We start from the raw sequence: 23,972 nt of genomic DNA, 5'->3' as shown, positions 1-23,972 counted from the left end.
GGGGTCCCTAAGGGGACAGTGGCTGTGTTTGGGGGTGCTGCCTGCCGGGTGTCCCCGCGGTGCCGGTGTCGCGGCCCGGGGGTGTCCCGGCGGGGCAGGGGGCGGTGCAGGGGGCGTGTTCCCGAGGCGGGGGCGGTTCCGGACGCCCCTCGGCCCCGTCCCGGTGCCCGCCCCGGTCCCTCCCCCGCCGAGGCGCCGGCGGTCGGCGCGGCCGCGGGGCTGCGCTCCCGCCACCGCTCCCGCCGCCCCCATGGGGCGCCCGACGGCGCGGCCGGCCCGGCGCGGCAGCTGAACCCGGAGCCCCCCAGGTACCGTATCCCCGTCCAGACCGGGCATCCCCCCTCTCCCAGCCGGGCATTCTCCCCCTGAGCCCCGGGACTGGGTGTTCCCCCGCTCCAGCCCCGGCACCGGGCATCCTGCCCCGCTCCGCGCCCCATGCCGATCCCGGGCAGCCTCCCGCCACCCCCGGACCGCGCATCCGCCCCCCACCCCGGGACCGGCTGCCCCTCTCATGCCCTCCCCGGGCTGCTGGGGGTTCGTTTCCCGGCCCGGTGCGGTGGGAAGGGGATGGAGGGGACGGTAGCAGCCCTCGAGGGTGCCCCCCACCCTCCGGGGGGTTTGTGGTGGGCACCCGGGGGGCTTCTTGGGCGGGCCGCGCCCCCCAAGCCAAGGCAGGCGGGACAATGGGGGAAGGTTTGTTTTGCCCCCGGAGCAGAGACCCCACAGCGTGGCCATGAGGTTCCCCAGCCATGGCGAGGAGGGTTTATCCGGAGCCAGGGCTGGGCTTCAAACCTCTGGAAAATAGATGGATCGCTAGTTCTGAGGCCCAGCATGCGCCCCGTGCATGGCATCCTCCCATCTCTCCTGCCTTTGAGTTGCGTTTCCTATTTAAAAGGGGCTTTTCTCTCCTTCTTTTGGCCTGGAAGCTAGCCCCGCCGGGCTGGGAGCCCAGCACGGCTGTCGGCCGGTGCCGGCTGTGCCTGCTGCGGCTCCAGAGTGAGGTTTGGGATTTGCATCTCTGGGCTGTGCCTCCCTCGCACCCCCAAAGCCGCCCGGGGAGCAGGCTCTGGAAGCGGGGAAGGGCGGGATGACCGGGGGATGAAGATGGAGGAGGAAGAGGAGCAGATGTAGCCGAGGGCTGGGGTTTGGCAGGGCAGCCTCCCATGTCGGGAGCGGGAAGGCTGGGATGGGCTTCCTTCCCGCTGGCACGTGGGGGGATGGATGGCGCAGAGCCCGGTGGGCTCCCGGCCCCTGTGGCACCGAGTCACCCGAGAGCATGTCCCGGGAGCAAGGCTGGGACACCCGCTGAGCTCCTGCCCAGCTCCTCGGGGCTGAAAACTTCCAGAAAACTCATCCAGGCTGCGTTTCCGATGGCTGCCGGACTTTTCCGGACCTGCTTCCCTGCCCTTTGCCCGGTGCATCCTCTCAGTGCTGGGGGAGACGACACCCCCTCGTCTTCCCGCAGCGCTCCCGGCCGTGGCACCCCTCACGTCCCGAGCTTGTTTTTTCTGCCCTGGATGGAAGAAAACAGCGGGTTTTGGGGTGGCTGGGCTGGGAGCAGGCAGGCACTGCCTGAGGAGGAGGCAGCCAGGCAGCGGTGGTGGGACATTTCCTTCCTGGAAGGCAGGAAGTGATTATGTCTTTGCACGGAGCCTAAAAATAACGGGCAGGTCTCTGCTGCGAGCAAAACTCCCCTGGGATCTGCTTGATTTTTGCTTTATTTATTAAGAGAGCGGGGCGGGGGGAGAGGAGGTCTGTGAGCTCCGAGTCCTGCTGCATCCCACCGCACGCTGCTGGCGCGCATAAGGTGCTGCTTGTCCTGGCAAAGGTGTGGTCTGCAGCGCTTCCCGGCGTGGAAAAGCGGCCCCGTGCACAAGGAGCCGTCCCATTGCTCCGGCTGCCTTCCCCGCGTTGGGAGGGGAGCCGTGGTTTGCTATGAATAGCACAAAATCACAGCCCTGGCCTTCCCAAAACGCCCCGGCCGGCTCCGCGTGGCACTGGCCATGCCGGGGTTGTGCTGGGGAGGACAGGCTGAGCTCCCCAGCCTTGGGGACACCCCGCTCCCCCCTGGCAGCCAGAGCGGGGTCACACCACAGAGAGAAGGTTGGCAGGTCTGGTTTGGGTGTGGGGCTGTGGAGCTTCCTGGCAGGCTGGGGACTGTTTGGCGCTGGACAAAAGCTTTGCCCACGGGTCGCTGGTCTCTTTGGAGATGCCCCCAGCCTTTATCTTCACGTTTTACGGCTTTTTTGTTTTGTTTTTTGCTTTGTGCTACTGGAAGGAAACCCTTCAGGCAGACCTTGAAACAAGTGGCAGCGAGCTGACGGCACAGCTGGCAGCGCTGGTGCTTTGTTCCTCTTTCCATCGCTGCTCCTTGATGAAACCCCTCGCCTCAACAGCAGGCAGCCCAAGCATCTCCTGCCTGCCCAAACAGCAGCACCCCAGGGACAGATGGAACCTGCCAGCGGGCCTTGAGAGCTGTGGGGTGTGAGGCAGCAGTTACAGGTGGGCTCTTTGCAAAACCCTGGAGCCACTGAATGGTTTGGAAGGGACCTTAAAGGTCATCCCATTCCACCAGGGAAGGGACACCTTCCACCAGATCAGGTTGCTCCAAGCCCCATCCAACGCTTCTTCCAGGAATGTAATTCCTCCCAGGCTGTGCTTAGCAAGGCAGGTTAGTTGTGCTGATTAATAATGCAATCCAGGTTTGTGAAGAGGGGCTGCAGCCTGGATACCATTCCCAATGGATACTAGCATCCTCCTCGTGGGGGGGAGCAGACTGGCATCCCTGTTTTTGGGTGACTTTTTTTCTCCTCCATTCCCTGTTTCCTACAGCTTATCTGGCTTCAGGGTGGGGGGGTTTTAAGTAACTAAAGGCAAGTCCTCACATGGAGGATGGGGATGTGGCACTCGGTTTTCTGCCAAAAACCAGGAGCATATTGGTGGGGGGGGGGGTGAAATGCCTGATCCTCATTATTCTGGATGCTCCTGCTTGGATTTGGGGGCAGACATCCCACTGATGCTTTCCCGTGGTACTCAGCAGATGCTGGTGGGGGGATTGGCAGCACAGATCCCAGCCTGACTGGGAAATACCTCTGGACTTTCTAGGAAATGCTGCTTTTTTGTTATATTTTTGGCCATCACCACCAGCTCTCCGAGGAGCTCATGAGGATGGAGGGCAGTCGCTTTTGCTCCTTTAAAGATGTTAATAAATCAGTCAAGGCTTGTAAAAACAGAGCTGTCTGCTGCAAAGTTGCCTTTCCAGGGCCTTTTCCTGCCCCTGGATGCAGGAAAAGTGCTTTTAGGTTGATTTGAGGCATTTTGGTTTTTTGCCTTGTTTTACCCTCACAGCTCAGTGGGTGGACAAGACAATCCAAGTCATCTGCAGCTTAATGTGCTATTTCTCACCTTTATTTTTTGTTTTGTTCTGTGCTTTTAAGAGGCCAAGCCGCTTCCTTCCGGCATCACCTGGAACAACAGGAGCCTGGTTCCCATGCAGCCTTTGCTCTGGGATATCTCCAGGCTGTCCCAGAGAAGCTGTTGGTGTGTGATTTCATTTTTGCTGTTTTTCTGAAGAAGAGGGTTAAAGAGCACGCCGGGGCGGGGGGCTCAGCTCCAGCTCTGCTTCCTCCAGCCTCCAGTGATGCCCCTCTGGCTACACACCAGAGCTTCCTGCTGGCCTGAGGTGTTTCCTGCCTCTCTGCTTGGCTCAGCAGTGCTCCAGGGGTGCCCCTGGATCCCTTGAGGATGCATCCACACCGACTCCACGCTGAAGAGCCACAGGGGCTGCCCCACGCCGAGGAAGGATGGATTCATTAGGAGGATGCTGCCATTGCTGCTGCTTCTTCCCAAAGGGCTTTGCTTTTCATTTAAAGGAGCTTTAAAAGCTATAAAATATCTCGAGGATGCACGGAAGGAGATTTATTTGATTTATTTCCTGCTGACAATGAGGCGGCCAGGCAAGTGCACGCTTCCTCCTCGGCGCGGTGGCCGGGGCAGATGCATCCTGCAGCTGCAGCCTGACCACCTCCCACTATATTTAGTCCATTGTTTGCTCCAGCTTTGAGTCCTCTCCAGGTCCTCGGGTGTGGGAATAACCCCTGGGCAGGGTGGAGGGTGGGAGAGGTGGGAAGAGGAGGGCAGAGCGCTGTTACAGCGTCGTGGCTCCTGTGGGAGAGGCTGCGGCATCCGCACGCACAGGATCCCTTGGCGTGTTCGAGTGGAATTCTTGGGATGCTCCCGGTGGCTCCTCTGGTATTCCCTGTCCAGGCTTGGCAGAGCTGGGTGGTTTGAAGCAGGGTCTGGAGGGGAAGGGATGCACTTCTGCCCTACCCACCCGGAGGCTTTGCTTTCTCGTTAGGCAGCAAGAATAATTAACGGGCAGCGCTTTGAATTTAGGGAAAACACCTGGAGAGGAACACTGCTGGTTTGTTTGGTGGGATGCCCTCGTGCAGGGTGTTGGCTCTTTTGGCAGCTGGGGAGAAAATGGGCTCTTTGTTCAGGAGCCTTGGCCGTGATTGATCTTAGGCTTGGCTTTGGGGTCTGTGAAGGGATGAGCTGCTGGCTGAGGGAACGTTTCTGGGGTTTGTCCCCAAAAAAGAAGGACAAGGTGCAGACAGGAGGCCAGGATGCTGTGCAGGGGGATGCTGTCTCTGAGTCCTCTCTCTCCTAGGAAGGAAACCCCCAAATACAGTGTGGTGAAAGGGAAGGTCTGCCCAAAACCAGCCCATGCCAGCTGATGGCTAATGACATTGTAAAATCCAGGTGGCTTGCTTCCCAGCCTCCTAACCTGGAATCACAGAATCCCAGAATGGTTTGGGGTGGGAAGGACCTTAGAGATCATCTCGTTCCACCCCCCCTGCCATCAGCAGGGACACCTTCCACTAGACCAGGTTGCTCCAAGCTCCATCCAGCCTTGAACACTTTGAGAGGCATCGACAACTTCTCTGGGCGTCCTGTTCCAGTGCAGGAACATCTCCTGGTGTTTGCCATCTGTGGTCAGCAATGGGGAAAACAATGATATTTGGGCTAATCCAGAGCCCTTTGGTGGGCTGGTCCCAGCCAGGATGGGCTCTGGGCTCCTGCTTCCCTTGGCTGGCCTGTGATGGTGGCTTCATTGCATCTCTTCCCATTGCAGCCACCAGCAATATTTGGTAAAGTTTTCAGCCAAGATAATTTTATCTGTTTTCCTGGGGTAGGGTTTTGCTTCCCTGCCCATCCCAGTTTGTGTCCCAGCTTGCAGAGTGGGCACTGGAGGGGTGTAAATCATCCTGCTCCCAACAGATGCAGCAATACCAGTAAATAGCTGCTCCCATTTGGATAACACCAGCTCTTCCCTCTTCCCGTGGCTTTTTAGAGCAGCCCTTGGCTTCCCTCAGCACCCACTTTGGGTAATTTCGGTACTTTTCTTGCTTGGTTTTGCCTGCCCAGCCTAAGCAGGGAGTAGGGGAAGAAGCTGAGATGTGATTTCCTCTCTCTGTTCATGTTGTGGCTTGGAAGGCAATTTCCAAATCTGCCCGGCGTCTTTTGTGCCTGTTATTTCTTGGTGTGGTTTGTCGGGAAAAGAAAATATCCCTGGGGGTTTTAGGGTGAAAGTAGGTGCCCCTGGGGAGGGGAGAAAGACAAAAGACATCCAGGGGCTGCCTGCTTTGGAACTGGGGGGTGGAATCTCCATCCTGCAGCATGGGGATGGCTGGAGCAAACCCAGAGGGATCGATCCAGCCCTCTGTTGAAAAGATGCACCCATTCTGAGCAAGATTAGGGAAAAAAAGCATCCTGGCTGGATGCCCCGTTGCTGCTTGCTGCCTGAGCTCTCCAAAGCCTCGAGCACTTGCTCTGAAACTCTCAAAACCTCCCTATTTTTTTTTTGTTTTCTCTTGCTTTATTTTTGCCCTCACAGTGTTTCCATGAAAGAAACACTCAAGACAACTTTGGAGAAATGGCAGTGACCTGAAACAGCTGTTTTTATTTCCCCCCCCCACTCCGCCTCTGCTCTTGTGTGTAAAAGAAACCAGGCTGCCTAATGGTGTAGAAAATTCACAGTAGAGCAACAAGTTCTCCGTGGAGCAGGGAAGGAAGATGGGGAGGAGGGGAAAATGTGTGCCTGGGCACAGCGGTCTAGAAATAGCACATTTTCCGCAGGCTTTTCCCCCCACTTGAAGCATTTGCAGCTGCTGGGGGCATCACATTCGCAGGGATTGCAGCGAGGGGTTGATCCTGAGCTGCCTGTGAGGCAGGAGCAGCAGCTGCAGAAGGGTTTGTAGGGCTGGGTTAAAGCCATTCCCGGTATTCCCGGCGCTGAGCATCGCCTCGGAGCAGGTACCATCCCCTTTTGGGTGCTGCCAGGGTTATTCCCATGCAGCACAAAGGAGGTTTTACTGGGGACTGTCTCGTTAGGAGTGGGCAGAGTTCTTGTCTTTTCCAGGCTACCCCTTTGCCATCTCTGGCTTTGTTGGGAAGCCGGGATCCGGCCCTGGCTGGCGCAGACAGTCGGCTCATTGTCCCAGCCCGCTGGAGTGTGGCGGGATCCTCCTGGCCGCCGCCAGGCCTGGCCCTTTTCATTCCATCCCTGTTCAGGGATGAGCTCCCTGGGGATGGAGCGGGGGCTGCTTTTGGGGTCCCTGCCTGCCCTGGGTGCTCCCCCGGGATGGGGATAACCGGCTGCTTTGCAGGCAGCTTCCAGGCTGGCACACACCCGAAAACACCCAGTAACATGTGCTCTCTGTTCCAGAGTTTTCCATGTGGGGAGAGACTCGGGAGTGGTTTGTGGGTGCTGGGAAAGCAGGGGACCAGGCTCTGTGCTGTGCCATGTGCTGACTCAGCAGATTTTAGGGACCCGGATCCAGCGTTTTGCCCTCAATTCCCCCCCTCCCTCCTCAGCCCTACTTTCACCTCCCCGATGGAGCAAGCTGCATGGCAGGCAGGAAGGAAGCCTTTTGTGGGAGCGGGAGGGAAAGGGCTGGCTTAGCACTCCCTCCCTGGCCGGCTGCCAGCAGGGGGTTGCCCTGTGCCTGCCTGGGATTTTCCCATCCTAAATCAGGAGCGGCGGAGAAATAAATTCCTCCTCCCTTTTATTTCTTCCCCCACCTCCTTGTTTTTCGTTTTGCTTTCCCCCCTTCCCTCCCTGTGCTCTCTGCCCGTCCCGGCAGAGCTGCCCACGGATGATGGGTACGACGGCCAGCGCGGCACAGCAGGCGGTCTCGGCATCCCCCCTGGAGAGCCGGGCGCCGGGAGACGGCAGCATGGAGGACCAGCACTCCCTCAGCATCCACTCCTTCCAGACCCTGGGGCTCCACAACAGCAAGGCCAAGTCCATCATCACCAACAAAGTGGCGCCCGTGGTCATCACGTAAGTCCCCAGCAGCCTCCAGAATTCTGGGTTTCTCCACCTTCTTTAAATATTGGGGTTTGTTTCGATCTTGACCTATGCCATTGTTTTTTTTCCCTTTACCCACCTGCGTGCGTGTGGCTCTTGCAGGTACAACTGCAGGGAGGAGTTCCAGATCCACGATGACCTGCTGAAGGCCAACTACACGGTGGGACGCATTTCTGAGGCCACGCTGGAGCACTACCTGGTGCAGGTGAGCATCTCTGCCACCGATTTCATCACCCAGCTCATTTCAGCCTGGGCTTTGGGGACCTCAGGAGTTTTATAGGGGGGCTCATTTTGAAGATCACATGGAAAAAGCCGCTTTTACACTCAGCTGTGTTGGAAGCCCCACCTCGCTCAGATCCACCGGTGCCCCACCTTCTCTGTTCTGATGTTTTGCAGGGGAAATACTTCATGGTCAGGGATGTGTATGGAAAATTAGATGTTTTGAACACTACTGGCAGCTGCGGCGCTCCCAACTTCCGGCAGGCCAAGGGAGGTTACTCCGTGTTCGGGATGGGGCAGCCCAGCCTCAACGGCTTCAAGCTCGTGCTGCAGAAGCTGCAGAGAGAAGGCCACAAGGTTGGTGGGGAGGGGTGGGAACTGGGCGAGAAAAAAAGCCAGCAGAGCTTTTAGACAGCCTCTCCCTCGCTGCTTGCAGGAATGTGTCTTCTTCTGTGTCCGCGAGGAGCCCGTGGTGTTCCTGCGGCTGGAGGGGGACTTTGTGTCCTACACGCCCCGGGGCAAGGAGAACCTCCACGAGAACCTGCAGCGCCTGCAGCGGGGCGTGCGGGCGGAGAGCCTGGAGCTGGCCATCCGCAAGGAGGTGAGCTGGCACGGGAATGGCTGCACATCCCAGGGGGCTCAGAGGCCAGAGGAGGGCTTGTGACCGGGGCTCTTCCCGTCTGCCCTAGATCCGCGACTTCGCGCAGCTGAGCGAGAGCGTCTACTACGTGTACAACGACCTCGAGCGGCTGCGGGACGAGCCCCACGCCGTGCGCGTGCACTGCGACGAGGACATCCAGGTCACCGACGAGGTCTATCGCAGGCCTGTCTTCCTGCAGCCCTCCTACAGGTCCTTCCTTCTCCTCATCCTCCTCCTCCTCCTCCTCACGCATGGTGCGGGCTCTTGGCACCCCTTATCGCCCGTGGTGGTGGTGGGGATGGAGCCCCTCCGTGGTGCCGTCCTCACGAGGGCTGTCCCCATCCCGGCAGGTACCACCGGCTGCCCCTGCCCGCCGAGGGAGCCCCTTTGGAGGAGCAGTTTGATGCTTTCATCCGCTGCCTCAGGGTGAGCAGAGGGAAAGCGCCTGGTCCTTGGGGCCTCCTTGGGGTGGGGTTTGCTCCTGTGCTGTGTGGAGACCACGACTGCCTGAGAGCATCTTCTGGTTTTCCTTAACTCTGCCTGTTAGAGGGTGCCTGTGCCTGCAGATCCCATTCCCTTTGCTGTAGGATCCTACTGGAGAAGTTCATGTTGTCCAGAAGTTCATCCCTACCCCTGGCTAGAAATGACCATCCCTGGCCACCTCCAGGCAGCTCTTTCCTAAGTGGCTTTGGCAGGAATGATCTGCCTTTGGTGCAAAGGTTTTCCACGTCAGAGCTGCTTTTTTTTTAATGGAAGATGAAATCTCAGTGGGCTGGGGAAGAGTTGTGGGAACATCTCCAGTGGGGTGGACAGGCTGGTGGATGGAGAGGGCACTGGCCAGGGGAATGCAGTGGGTGGGCCACCCATTGTCCTCTTTTCCATCCACCCCATCCCCTGAGCAAAAGGGAGGTGCCACCCACCCCTCCATGCCTGGGCATGGCCTCCACCCCAGCCACTGATGGGGCAGACCTGGCTCTCCTGGAGGCCGCTGGGGTCTCCATGCCTCCATCCCTGTGTCCCTCCCTCCTAGGAGAGCCCCAGCCTGCTGCTGCGGGACCCCGGCAGACCCCCGCCCGCGCTGCTCTTTGGCTGCCAGACTGGCGTGGGCAGGACCAACCTGGCCATGGCCATGGGCACCCTGGTCCTCCACCACCACCGAGGAGCTGCCCAGAAGCCTGAGTAAGTGGAGCAGCCCCCGGGGGATACTGGGGCCATGCCCATTCCCCCTGGGGCTGGTTTGATTTCCTCCTTCTCCCACCGCAGCTTCCCTCCCTTGCCCAAGACATCTCCTAGGGACAGGCTCCGGGTCATCCAGACCTTCATGGAGATGGTCCCCAAAGGCCAGCAGATAGTGGAGGAGGTAAGGGGGTGCTGGTGAACCCTCCAGAAGGGGGTGGTTGGGAGGGAGGGAGGGAGGGATGGATGGAGTTTCACCCCCAGATCCGAGGCTTATGGAGCAATTTCCCTCTTGCTCCTCCCGAGGTGGACGGTGCCATCGCCTCCTGCTCGGAGATGCACGACATGAAGGAAGCCATCTACGAGTACAAGAAGAAGCTGGAAGGGATTGGGGAGGACTATCAGATCCAGGTAATTAGAGGAGTGCTCGGATGCGAGCCATCGGCGCTGGGAAATTTATTGAGCTGTTTTTGCGCCGGGATGAGAAGAATGTAAATTCTGGAAACCCAAAGCTTCCTGTGAGCTGGAGATTTCCCAGAGATATGAAACCTGGAAGGTTGTGGTGTGTCTCTTTCTTTTTTTTTTTTTTTTTTCCCCCCTCAGTTGTTTTAAAAGCCATAAAATGGAGCAGGCTGGGACTGGGGGAAAACAGACTGGTTTGGGCTTTGCTACTGCTTCTGGTAGATGACCTTGGGGGCAAATAATATCCTGTGCCCTGATTTCATCAGCTCTAAAATTGGAAAATCGATATCAGCCTGGATGGTAAAAGTCCTTGGGAGCTGGGAGGGATCATTGCAAATACAGTCACCCAAGGTCAGGCTTTTCTGGTTGTGTACTTATGTTTTTTCCTGCTGTTTTGAAGAGCCATCAGGGTGGCTTTCCATGCTGGAAAGCTGGAGTCTTCCCTGCCCAACCAGGGGGCTCCTCACCAGGTGATGGAAGGAGGCTGGATGCTCAGGTAGAAGTGCTGCCCTGATCCCAGTTTCTTTGGAGATTAATTTTCCCATTTAAATGTTGAACATGAAGTGGAAGTGCCAGAGCTGGTTGTAAAGAGCAGTATTAAACCAGGTGCCCTGTGGCAAAAAAAAACCCATAAAAATGATTAAGCAACAGGAAAAGAAGGCATTTACTGTCACTTTTTTGGTGGTAAATCCCAAATTTTATACTCCCCTCTTCCCTTTTAGGGTGGGTTGTGTGCTGTTTGTGTGTTGGCAGGTTCTGTTGTACAGCAGGGGAAGGTTGGGCATGGGACAGGGGATTTTCCCATTGCGTTGAAGCCTTTCCCTGACTTTTCCCTGCTGGGGAAAGCTGCTCTGTGTCATCCTGGACTCCTGGAAAACAAATGGCTGGGGACTGCCGTAAATAAGCCTCAAGAAGTGTTTATTTGAAGTCTTTGTGGAGCAAGAGCAGGTTTAAACAGTGGCAAGGGGCCAGGAAAATGTGCTGGGGGCACATGGAGGGTGAGGAGGGGAGAGGGGATAATGCTCAGTCATCGGAAAACCAGCCTGGACTTCTTTGTGTTGGAGTGGTACTGGGTGAGCTGGTTGGTTCTGGGGGGAAAAAGGGCTTTTCTGGGCACGGAGGAATGATGTCTGTGGGTTTTTGCCTGGGTTTTGGGGGCAAAAATGGAGATTTAAGCCCTCAAGTGATGGGGGTGCAGGTGAATCCTGGCGTGGGATGCTGAGCAGCCAGACTCACATGATACCTGAAGCACGAGTGGATCGTTCCCCCTTCCACCCACGGGGTGTTCAAGGGGAATGTTGGGAGGTTTGCCTTGGCTGGGAGCACTGGGGGGGATTTTTTCTCAGGAATCCAAGTGCTGGGGAAGCAGCACCGCTCTGCTGTCGGTGCTGCCGGCAAACCTGGCACGTCTCCATCCCCACAGGCTTTGTTTTGAGTTTCCAGAGCAAATCCCACTGCCTTTCCTCTTGATAAATGACTGCAGGCCGGATTTCTCTTGTGGAGAACAAGTAAATATTCATGAGTCAGCCACGTAGTGTCAGGGATGTCGCCGAGCTGAGCCCGGACACAGCCCCATCTTACAGGGTTTTCCATCCTGGCCTGGGAAGGAAAAATGCTTGTGGATGCCATGCTGGGTGTTCCTTACCTGGTGCCAGGTTGGTTTGTTGGATGGGATGCTCAGAGGTACAAACATCCCCCCCGCCACCATGAGGCTTTTGAATTACGGAAAATCCCGAGGGTTTGAGTTTCCCCCCTGGAAGGGGATAGCTGTGGTGGAGAATATGCTGGGTTGTGGAGGTGATGATAAAGAGGAGGAGAACTTGCTGGAAACAGGTATCAGGATGCTTCTGGACATGGGAAAGGGAGACACTTGGTATTGAAGGATATTGCAGGGTGTGTGGCTGGCATGGGGCCCTCTCTGCCCAGGGATGCCACTGCCTGAGCATTTCATCCAAAGGCCATGGAGATGGCTGGAATGGGGGCAGGACCTTGCCTTTTCCAGACCCATCCCCTTGGGCTTGAATGTCCCAGCTGGACAGTGTGTCTCTGTGACAGCATGGACTGGTTGGAACTGCTCCAGGTGTGTCTTTGTGCTAAGGGAAAGCTTTTGTTTTGAGCTGAAATGTGAATTTATGCCTTTGGGCATCATTTACTATGGGAAACTGGAAACATTTCTTTAAAAAAAAAATCAAACAAATTTTTCCAAAGTGTCTGTAGGGCTTTCTCCCAGCCTCCTGCTCTGCTGGGAGCTGCAGGGCTGGTCAGCACTGAGCATCACAGGTTCCTTGTCTTTGCTTCCAGGGGAGCAGCACCAAAGAGTATTTCCTCCAGAGGACTCTGCAGAGCCTCGAACGCTATTTCTACTTGATTGCCTTCAACTACTACCTTCATGAGCAGGTAGAAATCGCCAGAACAACCCAAAACCTTCCTTGCCCTCTGTTTTTTTTTTGTCTCCCTTGCATCTCGGGTGGGCAGGGGCTTCCCCCGGTGGTGTTACGATTTATTTAAATGGCGTGCTCTGTCTCACCCCTCAAAAAGGAAAATGTAGGGTTTATTCCCAGCCTGTGATCCTCCCCTGAAGTTTTGTGTATCTGTAATCCCACTGGCCCAAGTCTTATTCTGCACCCACCTTGAATCTCCCTGTTAAGCTGTGCGAGGGAGACCAGGCACGCTCTTGGCGCTTTTCTCCCCAAGTTTTCCTTCTCTCCCCCTCCCTCCCTTCTCCCTCAGAAACCACGCTGCTCCCGGGGGTGGGACCCCCAATAAACCCTCACCTAATTAGCATCCTCAGAAGACCTGGGGGATCTCTTTGCCAGCCAACCCCGAGCTTAGGGGACCCCTCCAAACGAACCCCAACATCCCCCTTGGAGTTCTCCCAGCAGCTTCTCCCGGTGGGGCAGCGGGCAGGGGGATGAGAGCCCAGGCTGATGGTGCCTCCCCTGCCGGCAGTACCCCCTGGGCTTTGCCCTCAGCTTCAGCAGGTGGATGTGCCGGCGCCCGGAGCTGTACCGGCTGCAGGCCGACCTGAACCGCTCCGAGCTCACCGTCGGCGCCGAGCTCGTCACCAAGGGCGCCCGCGTGCTGGTGAGTGCTCCCGGGGCTGCTGCTGCTCACAGGGACCCCAGGGGTGTTAGAAAGTCTCTTTTCCCAGCCTGGTGGTTGAAGGAGGAGTCAGAGCTCTTCTGGTCTCGTTCTCAGGGTTGTTTATTTTTTTGTTGTCTGTGACATTCTTTCTCCGACCCACCGCAGGTCTGTCTGGCAGGTGGGGTTGAGGCACACTCAGGGCAGTGTTATCTTCTTATACTAAAAACTACCTGTGCATTATTTACCATAACTTCCCAATACCCATCACCTATGCTAGACAGTGAGTTCCTTCCTTCAACCAATCCAAAAGTGCCACCATCACCCAGAAGATGGAGGCCAAGAAGAAGAAAGAAGGACAGGGCACACCCAAATCCCTCCATCTTGGGACCCTGATCCCCCATTCTAAAAACCCCAAAAATCTGTTTTTCACCCCATGACAACCTATTATTCTACTTAAACTCTCTTGACTTGTAATTCTTCATATAAACTTGGGGTTTTGTTCCATGGGTCAAAATCAAAGTCACAGGTGCCCCAGGCTCTGTGCCAAGGTCTCTGAGTCCCCTGGCAGGGGCTGGAGCCATCCAGGGCAGCCAGAGGGATGTCCTGAGTTCCGACAAGCGGGCACTGCACAAGTGGGAGCAGCACCTTCCTGGGGTGCTCTCCCTCACAGAGGTGTGGAGGGCTGGGAGAACCCCTTTAAAAGCCCACTAAGCCTGTGATGTGCTAGCCTGAGTTGTCACCAACTCCTGGAGGTGAGTGCTGGCAGCTCCAGTGATCTGTGGTCTCATGCAGATTGAACCCGTGCTGTCTTCTGTCAGCCAGTTTGCAAAGGGCCCTTGTCTGGGAATAAATCGTGCAGACTCCATTTTCTTCATGGGGGGAAAAAGCCCTTTCTTTAGTCACATAGCTCCTTTTTATATAGTTTTACAGACCTTGTGTGTGACTCCAGTTGGTCAGGAGCTTTCTTGCCAATTATTTTATTGGTTATTAACAAGTTGTCACCCTATATTGATTGGTCACTCAAACCCCTGATGTCTACATGCAGGAAAAGTTTTTTGTGAGAGGTAATTTTAATTTTTCTATCTAACTGTGTAAAAACAGCTTATACAGGTGCTGGTTGTTTTTTACCCAGGGATAGATTGTTATGGTAATTAACTGCTCCCTTGCTTTCAATGGGAACTTGCAAAGGGCTAGCTAGCTTGACTTAAAAGAAATGACAGGCCAGCCAGAGCAGGCCTGATTTTTGAAGCCTTTTTCTTATAATTTTTCCACTTTACTGCAACGCCCTTGCAGATGGATGACAGAGAGCAGGTTGCAATGTTAATAAAGGAAAAAAAGGAGGACATGTTGCCACATTACATCACAGTACAAGCTGGCTTCTTCTGGGCAAATTAATTCAACTCAGCCAGCTCCATAAAGAGCCTGTCCCACCTTGGAAATGCAGCTTTGAGCCCGGGATGCTGCTCTTGGAAAGAGGTCTGGGGGCTGTCCTGAGCAGGGCCCATGGGTTGTGGTGTGCTGCAGAGCTGAGGGTGGGAAGGGGCACCCCTTGCCTGGGCATTGCTCTGTTCCAGGTGGCGGATGAGCGCTTCTGCCCGGATGTGCTGAGCACTGCCAAGGAGATGAGCGTGGCCAACTTCCGAAGGGTGCCCAAAATGCCCGTCTATGGCACGGCACAGCCCAGCTCCAAGGTGAGGGACACCACCCCATCCCACGTCGGGCAGGTGTTGTATTTCTGGGGTTCCCCATGGCAGGAAGGAATGAGGAATCTGACTCTATGTTCTTAGAAGGATCATTTATTATTTTATGGTACTGTATTATATTAAAGAATGCTATACTAAACTATACTGAAGAATACAGGAACGATACAGACAGAAAGCTAAAAAGATAATGATGAAAACTCCTGACTCTCTCCAGAGCCTCAACACTGCTTGGCACTGATTGGCCCATGAGACAAAACAATTCTCAGCAGAAACCAATGAAACAGCCACCTGTTGGATAAAAAATCTCCAAACACATTCCAAAGCAGCAAAACACAGCAGAAGCGAATGAGATGAGAATTGTTTTCCTTTTTCTCTGAGGCTTCTCAGCTTCCCAGGAGAAAAATCCTGGGCAAAGGGATTTTTCCAGAAAATGTGAATGTGACAGGCAGGGTCCTGATGGTGGCTCCCAGCCCTCCCATCACCCTTGCCCACCCTTCTCCCAGAGCCTGGGCAGCGTGCTGAGGTACCTGACGGATGCCAAGAGGAAGCACTCGCGCATTGTCTGGATCAACCTGCGGGAGGAAGCGGTGCTGGAGGGCAACGAGCAGATCTATACCCTGAGGGAGCCTGGGCTCCTGGAGGAGCTGATCCCCGTGCCTGCTGCCTCGCCCCAGCAGCTGGAGGTGAGCTCTGGGAGGTGGGGTGCTGTGGAGGTTCCCAGGAACCCTCAGAGGGGATTCCTGCAGGTTTTCATAGTTCCTGCTTTCATAGTTCCTCGCCCTCTGGTGCTGCTGGTTTTGTTTTCCTTTGGGAACAAGGGAGCAAAGCAGAGATCTACCCTGGAAGAATTTATAGCATGCCTTGAGAGCAAGGGTAAAAGGCATCTGGGGAAAGGGGAGCGGATGTTCCCAGCTGGATTTCCAGGGGAGACAGGCAGGGGGGAGCTTGGCTGCCAGCAGCAGCGTGGCTGCATGGAGGAGCTGCCTGGCGTGGTGGGAAATGATGCTCCTGGGGCTCCCATCAAACACAGAGGCACCTGGGCAGAACTGGTGGCCAGGACCTGGTGTGGGGTTTGGGGTGTTCACCTGCCGCTAAAAAGATTGATTAAAATCCTAATTAAAAATTAGGAGGGGCGGGTGTTACAGTGAGGGTTTCTGGTTCCTCTGCAGAAACTGGAGGCTGCCCTGAAGGGGGACCTGCTGAAGTGCCAGAAGTGGCTGGAGGTGTACCTGGAGTCAGAGAAGCAGATGAGGATGTTCAAGAGCTGCCTGACCACGCAGGAGATATTCAGCCAGCAGAAGAATTCCTGCCAGGGACTCACCTACCGCCGCATCCCCATCCCTGACTTCTGTGCTCCCAGGGAGCAGGTACCTAGGGAGGGATGGTGCTGCTGCCTCCATCCCAGCCCTGATGCTGTGCAGGAATGTCCCTTGGGTGCTCAGTGCTGGTGGGGTGCTTGCCAGGGCAGGGGGTATCCCCAGGAGGTGCTGCATGCAGAGGCTGAGTGCCTTCAGGTGGGCAAGGATGGATCTGGCAGCAAGGAAACAGGGAGTTCAACTTGGAGGCTGTAGGACGAAGGGGACCCCAAGGTGAGGAAGCCCTGCATCCGTAAAAACCCTCTGGTTTCATCCTGGCAGGACTTTGACCAGCTGCTGGAGGCCATGAAGAGCGCCCTGGCCGAGGACTCGCGGGCAGCCTTTGTGTTCAACTGCTCCAGTGGCCGGGGCAGGACCACCACGGCCATGGTCATTGCTGTCCTCACCCTGTGGCACTTCAACGTGAGTACAGGGCCCTGCAACAACCCCTGCTGGGCTTCCTGGGAAAGCTCTGGAGAGCCCATGGCAGCTATGTCACAGCCAGAGGGTTGGAAGGAGTGTGGGCAGGGTCAGGGTGGCCATCTGTATGTTGTCATTTGCTGTGCCTAGCTCCCAGTGAGCAGCAGAAGTCTGGGTGGATCCCTGGTGAGCGTTTACCTTCTTCCTGAGAGCTGCCTGCCCAGGGTGAAGGGTTAAGGGCAGGGGAGAGAATGGAATTGTGGAATGGTTTGGGTTGAAAGGAACCTTAAAACTCATCTCGTTCCACCCCTTTGCCATGGGCAGGGACACCTTCCACTATCCCAGGTGGCTCCAAATCCTGTCCAACCTGGCCTTGGACACTTCCAGGGATCCAGGGGCAGCCACAGCTGCTCTGGGCACCCTATGTGGAACAGTCCTCTGTCTATCCAGACATATGGCTCCCTCCTTGGGCAGGAGTAAAATTTTCTGTGTCTGGGGGATGCTGGGGGTCCTGCTGGGCTGGGCACAGGCTCTGCATTTTTGTGCAGCCCATAATGACCCATTCCCCTCTGGCCACCCCAGGGCATCCCTGAGATGAGTGAGGAGGAAATCGTGAGTGTGCCCGACGCCAAGTACACCAAGGGGGAGTTCGAGGTGAGTCCTGGCGCTCTCCCTCTGCTCCCTCAAGCCCCAGCTGCCTCTTGGGAGGGGCAGTGGGACAAGGCAGGGAGGCTCCTGGTGAAGCTCCTGCCTGTGCTCCAGGTGGTGATGAAGGTGGTCCAGCTCCTGCCTGATGGTCACCAGATGAAGAAGGAGGTGGACATGGCCCTGGACACGGTCAGCGAGACCATGACCCCCATGCACTACCACCTGCGGGAGATCATCATCTGCACCTTCCGCCAGGTCAGCCCCCTCCCCTGGGCACTGGGCAACCCCAGGGGCTGCACCCGGGCTCTGGGATGGTTTGGAAAGACAGGAGTCTGCTAAGGAAGGCAGGAGCCTCCCCTGAAATGGAGAATGCAAACCCCCCCCCCTCCGAATTGCTATGAATTTAAAATTAAGGGGCTCTCAGGCAAAAAATATGGGAGCAGGAAATAACAGTTCTTTACTAGGGAAGGAAATAAAAGGATAAAATAAACAATGCAGTGAACTAAACCAACACTGGCAGAGTCAGAACACAACCTGACACCCTGTGGGTCAGGGTGCTGGCAGCAGTCCCATTGGAATTGTGGCTGCAGTGCTCCTGGAGTGTCAGGTTGGTTCTGCTGGAGCAGGGATCCTGTGGAAAAGGGTGTAGTCTTTCTCTGAAGATCCAGTGGAAGAGGCAGCTGCTGTTCCTCTGGGAAATCCCATGGAGAAGCTGTGCTGGTGTTCCAGAACCTCCAGATTATATCTGGGTAGGAATGCTTGGCTCCTCCCCCTGGGCTCACATCTCCCAATGGGATGCTGCAGTTCTTATCAGCCATGCAGGGACATTCAGTAGCCTGTTATCAGCAGGGGTCCCCCCAGAGGGAGGAGTGGGTGTGGAAGAGATAAGGAAAACTGCCCACGTGGGACAAAAGCCAACTGCCATCCAGATGGCAAACAGAACACATCTTGCAATCTGGAACAGGGGTCATTTCTCAGGCTGCAGGTCCCTGGTGTGTCACCAGAGAGGTGCCAGGGTGTGGTGTTTGTGAGGGTCCCCTGGACGAGGTGAGAGATGAGAATTTGACTCCATGCTCTCAGAAGGCTGATTTATTATTTTATGATATCCTATTCTATTAAAAGAAATGTTACACTAAAAACTATACTAAAGAAAGAGAGAGATCAGAAGGCTAAACAAGAATGATCCTGAAAGCTGGTGACTGACTCCTCATGATGGTGATTGGTCATTAATTAAAAACAATCCACATGGAACCAATCAAAGATGCACCTGTTGGTAAAAGATCTCCAGACCACATTCCAAGCAATCTGATAATGATTGTTTACATTTCTTTTCTGAGGCCTCTCAGCTTCCCATGAGGAGATTTTTCAGAAAATATCTTAGTGACATCAGGGCTCTTGTGGTCACGGTCACCCTCACATCCTGTGCTGTCCCTTGCTGTCCTGCATCCCACCCAGAGTCCAGCCTGCATCCCATTATCCCACTATCCCATCCCGAGGCACAGCCTGCAGAGGGCAGGGCTGCTCTGTCCCGCTCCACTCCCAGCCCCAGAGGCTCCTCTGGCTCCTCAGAGTTTGGGAAGGAGATTCAGCTTTGGGAAAGGGAGCTGCCCCTGGGAATGGACTCATCCATGGCCAGCTGAGCCTGTGCTCCACAGCCCTGTTTCACTCTGGAGCTGCTGAGGAAGCAAGAAGGATTATTTTAACCAGATTTGGGAGGTTTCAAATCTGTGCAGCTGAATCACGGGGCCCTGGAAGGGCAGAGCCCAGGGCCTGGTGTTATTCCTGGAGCTGTTTGTGCCACATCCCACTGGGAATTCCTCACTGCAGCTCTTGCTCCAGCTGCCACTGATCTGTGTTTGCAATTAATGGCTGCCAACGATCCATGGAGGGAAGAAAAACCAAAATCACCCAGGAACATCTGCAGCTCCCTGGGGATTTGCTTCCTGAGATTCTCTGCGTTTTTTGAGGAGCTGGGAGAGAAAACCTCTGGAGACCTAACTATTTGCAGATGTAGGGATTATTAATTATTTATAGTCACATTTATTTTTTCATTAATTTCTCTTTATTCAGGATAAATAATTTAATTTAATTTTGGCTTTCCCTCCTTTACAATGGGCACGTGGCCATGTGAGGAGTTTCACCTGCTTGGCTGTCAGGGCTGTATCCCATTTCCAGGCTGGCATCCTGGTGGGAAGGCAAGATAAGGAGGGCTTCATCCACTCCCTCTGCTCAAGGAAGAGCCTCCTGGCTGCTCCATCCATCCCATTTGATTTGGCTTGGCCCTGAGCAAATGCTTTAATTTTAATTTATTTTTTGGTTGGTTTTTTTTTTCCTCAGTGATGTGCAGCTTGGAGAAGAGAAGGGTGGGAATTGTTGGGGTTTTGGGAGCCTGCTGGGAGATGCTTTTCAGGGTTAGGGCAAACAGAAGGGAAGGGAAAGGTGTTTGGGGGGCTTGGTTTGGTTTGTTCAGACCTCTTCCCACCCCTAACTGGGAGGAAAAAATAGGAAAATGTAAGAAAATATAAATAATGGGACAAAAGATAAGATGATAATAGATAATAGAAGAAAAATTAAAAAGAATAATAGAATAAAATGAGGAGTAATAGAAGAAAATTAACTAGGATAAGTAATAGAGTAATAGAAGAAAATTAAATAGGATAATAGAATAAAATGAGAAATAATAGGGTAACAGAAGAAAATTGGATAATAGAAGAAAATTAAGTGGGATAATAGAATGAAATGAGAAGTAACAAAAGAAAAATAAACATAATGGAATAAAACAATAAATAATAGGATAAAAATAAGTAGGATAATATAACAACATGGTAAATAATAGGATAATAGAATGAAAAATAAATAGGGTAATACAGTACCAGGATAAATAACAGGATTATAGGATTTGCTTTCTACAAATACTGGCACACACAAGTGGAGGAGACACCTTTTCCCAAAGGCAGAGCTGGAGTGAGGAATTGCTGCTTTTTGGGGTGGCCTGTGGGATCAGGGCTCTGATTTATTAGTATTTATTAATTCCTAGAAAGGGCAGCCTGCAGGGCTTAGAAAATGGCAATAATAATGCTAATAAAAATTACTGTATAATTACACACAATATCTAATAAAGCAATAAGTAGAAATAATAAATGCATGAGCACTAGAATATATATAAAACATAACATATATTTATAATTTATATATATAAAGTAGTACTGGGAGATGTGATGGCCACCAACTCTTCTCCTTCTCCTTTTCTCCTTCTCCTTCTCCTTCTCCTTCTCCTTCTCCTTCTCCTTCTCCTTCTCCTTCTCCTTCTCCTTCTCCTTCTCCTTCTCCTTCTCCTTCTCCTTTTCTCCTTCTCCTTCTCCTTCTCCTTCTCCTTCTCCTCGGCTGAATCCCGGGAGATGTTTTTCCCTGGGGTAGTGCTTTACAGTCCAAAAATTCATGGTGTGGGGTACAGTTTGCACCTGCCTATCTATTCCTGCTCCTGCCCTCCAGGTTTAGCCATCCCTCACCTATTTTTGAGCTCTGGGAATGTTGTTACCCACTGGAAACCACAAGGAAATGAGAGCCTGGAATGCCAAGCCTCCGGCAGGAGCGGGCTCGACGGATGCGCTCATTTTTGTCCCCAAAATGTTCCTCCCTCTTCCTGTGCCCTTCCCAGGCTTCTCCCAGGGCTGTGCCTGAGGGTGGGATGCAGGAGCTCGCCTGGGGGTGCCACAGGTGCCTCAGGCAGGCTTTGTTCCTTCCAGGGAAAGTCGAGCAAGGATGAGCGGGAGGCGCGGACGCTGCAGCTGAGGAGCCTGCAGTACCTGGAGCGCTACATCTTCCTCATCCTCTTCAACACCTACCTGCACCTGGAGAAGAAGGACTCCTGGCAGAGGCCCTTCAGCCTCTGGATGCGTGAGGTGAGGCTTTCCCAGGCTGCCACCTGGTGTTTATGGGGGAATACGGGAGTTTACTGGGAAGCAGGCACCCATCCTTAACTCTCACCTGATTTCCGGGCTGGTTGGGGCATCATCTGTGTCCCTTTGCTCCCTGGCTTGGTGGCTCTCATGGAAAGCCACTGGAGATCCCACTGGCACTGGCATCCCACCACATGGAGGGGAAGCTCTCCCACCCCAAACCTGCTCTTTTCCCCAGGTTTGAGTTTTTGTTGTGGTTGCAGCATCTGGGTCTGGGGGGGCCACCAGCCAAACCTGCCTGGCCAGGACAGGTGGCACAGGGATGGGAGGGTGGGATGGTGGCATTGGATATCCAAGGGGATTGGGAACCAGCTGGAAAAATGCAATGGGTGGTGAGTGAGAGACCCTAAATGATCCTTATGGAATGGGGGGTTGGGTAAGAGACCCTAAATTACCCATATTTCCTGCTTGGGGGGGGATGTAGGTGCCAGCTTTATTTAGGATTCATTGATTTGAATGGGAATGTTGGGGATGGTCTGTAAATTTCCCTGGAAAAGGGACTTTGGAGGTGGTACAAGTGCTGTGGGGGGCATAGGTGTGTGTGCTGGTGCCTGGGGGGGTTCTTCTGCATGAAAGGAGAGTTGGGGGGAGAAGGGGAAGATGGGGACGTGGCAATTTTAATATTGGTGCTGCTGCTATTATTATCTATTATCTATTATCTATTATTATTATTATTATTATCATCATCATCATCATTATTATTACATTTAATTATTTTTATTTATTTAAATTTTATTATTGCACGACTGTATCTTACTATTTTCCATGCTAATTTTTGTTCTTTTATTGTATTACTTCTATCGATGTACCCTATGATTCCACTTGTTTTTTTTTAATTTATTCTGTCATTTCCATCTCTTGCTCCTATTACGGTGCAGAGAGTTTTTCTCCCCCTTCCCGGCCGGCGCTGCTAATTCCTTTTGGCATCTTTGATCCGCCGGCCGGGCGGGGATGGAGGGGCGGAGCTGGGGCCGGAGCGGAGCCGCCGGTGCCCGCCCCGCCCTGGCATCCCCAGGGCATCCCGGTTATGCCGGAGTTTGCATTGCCCGGCGGCCGCCGCTGGGGCTGGAGCAGCTCCTGTGGAGATTTGGGATGTTTGCTGGTGGCTGGATGCGGGAGGCCTGAGGCTGAGTGCAGCAGGGTTTACTGGGGCGCTTTTTGGGGCTGCACCCTTTTGGGGCTGCATCCTTTTGGGGCTGCATCCTTTAGTGCTTCTCCTTTTGGGGCTGCACCTTTAATGCTGCACCTTTTGGGGTAGCACCTTTTGGGGCTGCATCCTTTAGTGCTGCACCTTTTGGGGCTGCACCTTTAATGCAGCACTTTTTAGGGTTGCACCTTTTGGGGCTGCATCCCTTAGTGGTGAATCCTTTAGTGCTGCACCTTTTGGGGCTTCATCCTTTTGGGGCTGCATCCTTTAGTCCTGCATCTTTTGGGGCTGCATCCTTTCATGCTGCCCCTTTAGTGTCACACCTTTTAGGGCTGCATCCTTTAGGGCTGCATCCTTTACTTCTGCACCTTTTGGAGCTGCATCTTTTCATGCTGCACCTTTTGGGGTTGCACCTTTTGGGGCTGCATTTCCAGCCCGTGGATTTACATCTGCCCTCTGTCCCCGCCTTTGCTGGAGCATCTTTTAGTGCCGCATCTTTTTTGAGTGCACCCCCGAAAGGTGCTGCCCCTTTTAATACCACATCTCCTGCGTGTGGGGTTTCCATCCTCCCCTCCCCACTCCCCCTGTCTGCTGGAGGGGAGGGAAAAACACCCAACCTGTGGATACAAGGAGCCTTTGACCCCCGGGGCGCCCCTTCCCGCTGCATAATCCCTGCGTTTTTAGCAAAAACAAGGCGCCATTGTAGCTTTTTGGCAGGAGGGTGCCAAAGCCAACAAACCCTGCGATGGCTGACCCCAGCAGCAAGGAAGAGGCTTAGAAAATGGATAAACTGGGGCTGGAAAGGGGCTGGGGGAGGCGAACGGGGTGCTCCTGGGATGGGGGAGGATCTTCACCCCAAAGGGTGGCAAAAGCATCCCCGGGGTGGGAGGGGGATCCAATGTCCCTTGTCCCTCTGTTTCCAGGTGGCAGCAGTGGCTGGGGTCTACGAGGTGCTGAACCAGCTGGGATTCCCGGAGCTGGAGAGCCTGGAGGGCAAAGCCCTGTGCACGCTGCGGGGCCGCTGGCAGGCACAGGGGGCCACGTCCCGGCCCTTCCGCGGGGACTTCGTGTAGGACGGGGCCCCTGCTGCTTTCTCTGGGGTGGGGAGGAGCGAAGAAAAAAAGACTGTTTTCCCCAAATCTGAGGGTGTGGGGAGGGAGGGGCGAGCCTCGAAGCTGCCTTAGGATGGGAGGGTTTCTGGGGTTCTTTTGGACGCAATAAAAACGTTGTAAATTAAAAGTCGATGCCTTCCTCCCTTTTTCTCCCCGAGGCAGTGCAGCATTTACACAAATTTATATATTTGTACACACAGAGGTGTGTTTATGTGCATTAACACACACATGTACATGTCTATATACACATAAATATATATGGTTATATTTTTATGGCTCCATGTATACATGGAGCCATAAACACCAGCAGCCAGAATTAGGACTCGCAGAAATCCCAGTCACTTCAAGCCTGGGTATTTTTAGGGCTCGGGCATATTTGTTGATTCTTCCCAACTCCTTTTAGCTGTGGCACCCAGTTTTGGGGTGCCTCCAGCAGGTTGAGTGCCAGGGTGGTGCTGAGGGGGCTGAGCTGCTCAGCAAAGGCATAAAAGCAAAATTAATGCCGGGGGGGTTCCTTTGTTTTTTAAGGAAAGGCTGAAAAATGAAGCGAATCCAAAGGAGATGATATAAAGAGGGGTCCCAGTGCCCTGCTGGCCTCACAGTGGGGTGAGAGGGGCTCAGGGGGAAGGCTTTGGAGGGAGGAGAGAGTGGGATGGGAAGCACAAAAGCAGGAGC

General features: G+C 54.3%; 1 protein-coding gene across 1 annotated transcript; it reads left to right on the top strand.

The window, feature by feature from the left end:
- The first annotated feature begins 184 nt into the window (after positions 1 to 184).
- Positions 185 to 23,407, top strand: PALD1 (phosphatase domain containing paladin 1). The gene is made up of 20 exons (XM_050976561.1): positions 185 to 308; positions 7,146 to 7,345; positions 7,475 to 7,577; positions 7,769 to 7,948; positions 8,028 to 8,192; positions 8,281 to 8,441; positions 8,582 to 8,657; positions 9,262 to 9,410; positions 9,495 to 9,591; positions 9,714 to 9,818; positions 12,171 to 12,266; positions 12,819 to 12,953; positions 14,528 to 14,644; positions 15,160 to 15,339; positions 15,826 to 16,023; positions 16,294 to 16,434; positions 17,014 to 17,085; positions 17,194 to 17,334; positions 20,826 to 20,981; positions 23,109 to 23,407. The coding sequence occupies exons 2-20, from the start codon at positions 7,158 to 7,160 to the stop codon at positions 23,256 to 23,258; spliced, it is 2,610 nt and encodes an 869-aa protein (XP_050832518.1). The 5' UTR covers positions 185 to 308; positions 7,146 to 7,157; the 3' UTR covers positions 23,259 to 23,407.
- Positions 23,408 to 23,972: the final 565 nt, after the last annotated feature.

This window comes from Serinus canaria, chromosome 6 (genome assembly GCF_022539315.1).
Source record: "Serinus canaria isolate serCan28SL12 chromosome 6, serCan2020, whole genome shotgun sequence".
Lineage (NCBI taxonomy): Eukaryota > Metazoa > Chordata > Aves > Passeriformes > Fringillidae > Serinus > Serinus canaria.
This window is presented reverse-complemented; position numbering and strand designations above follow the sequence as displayed.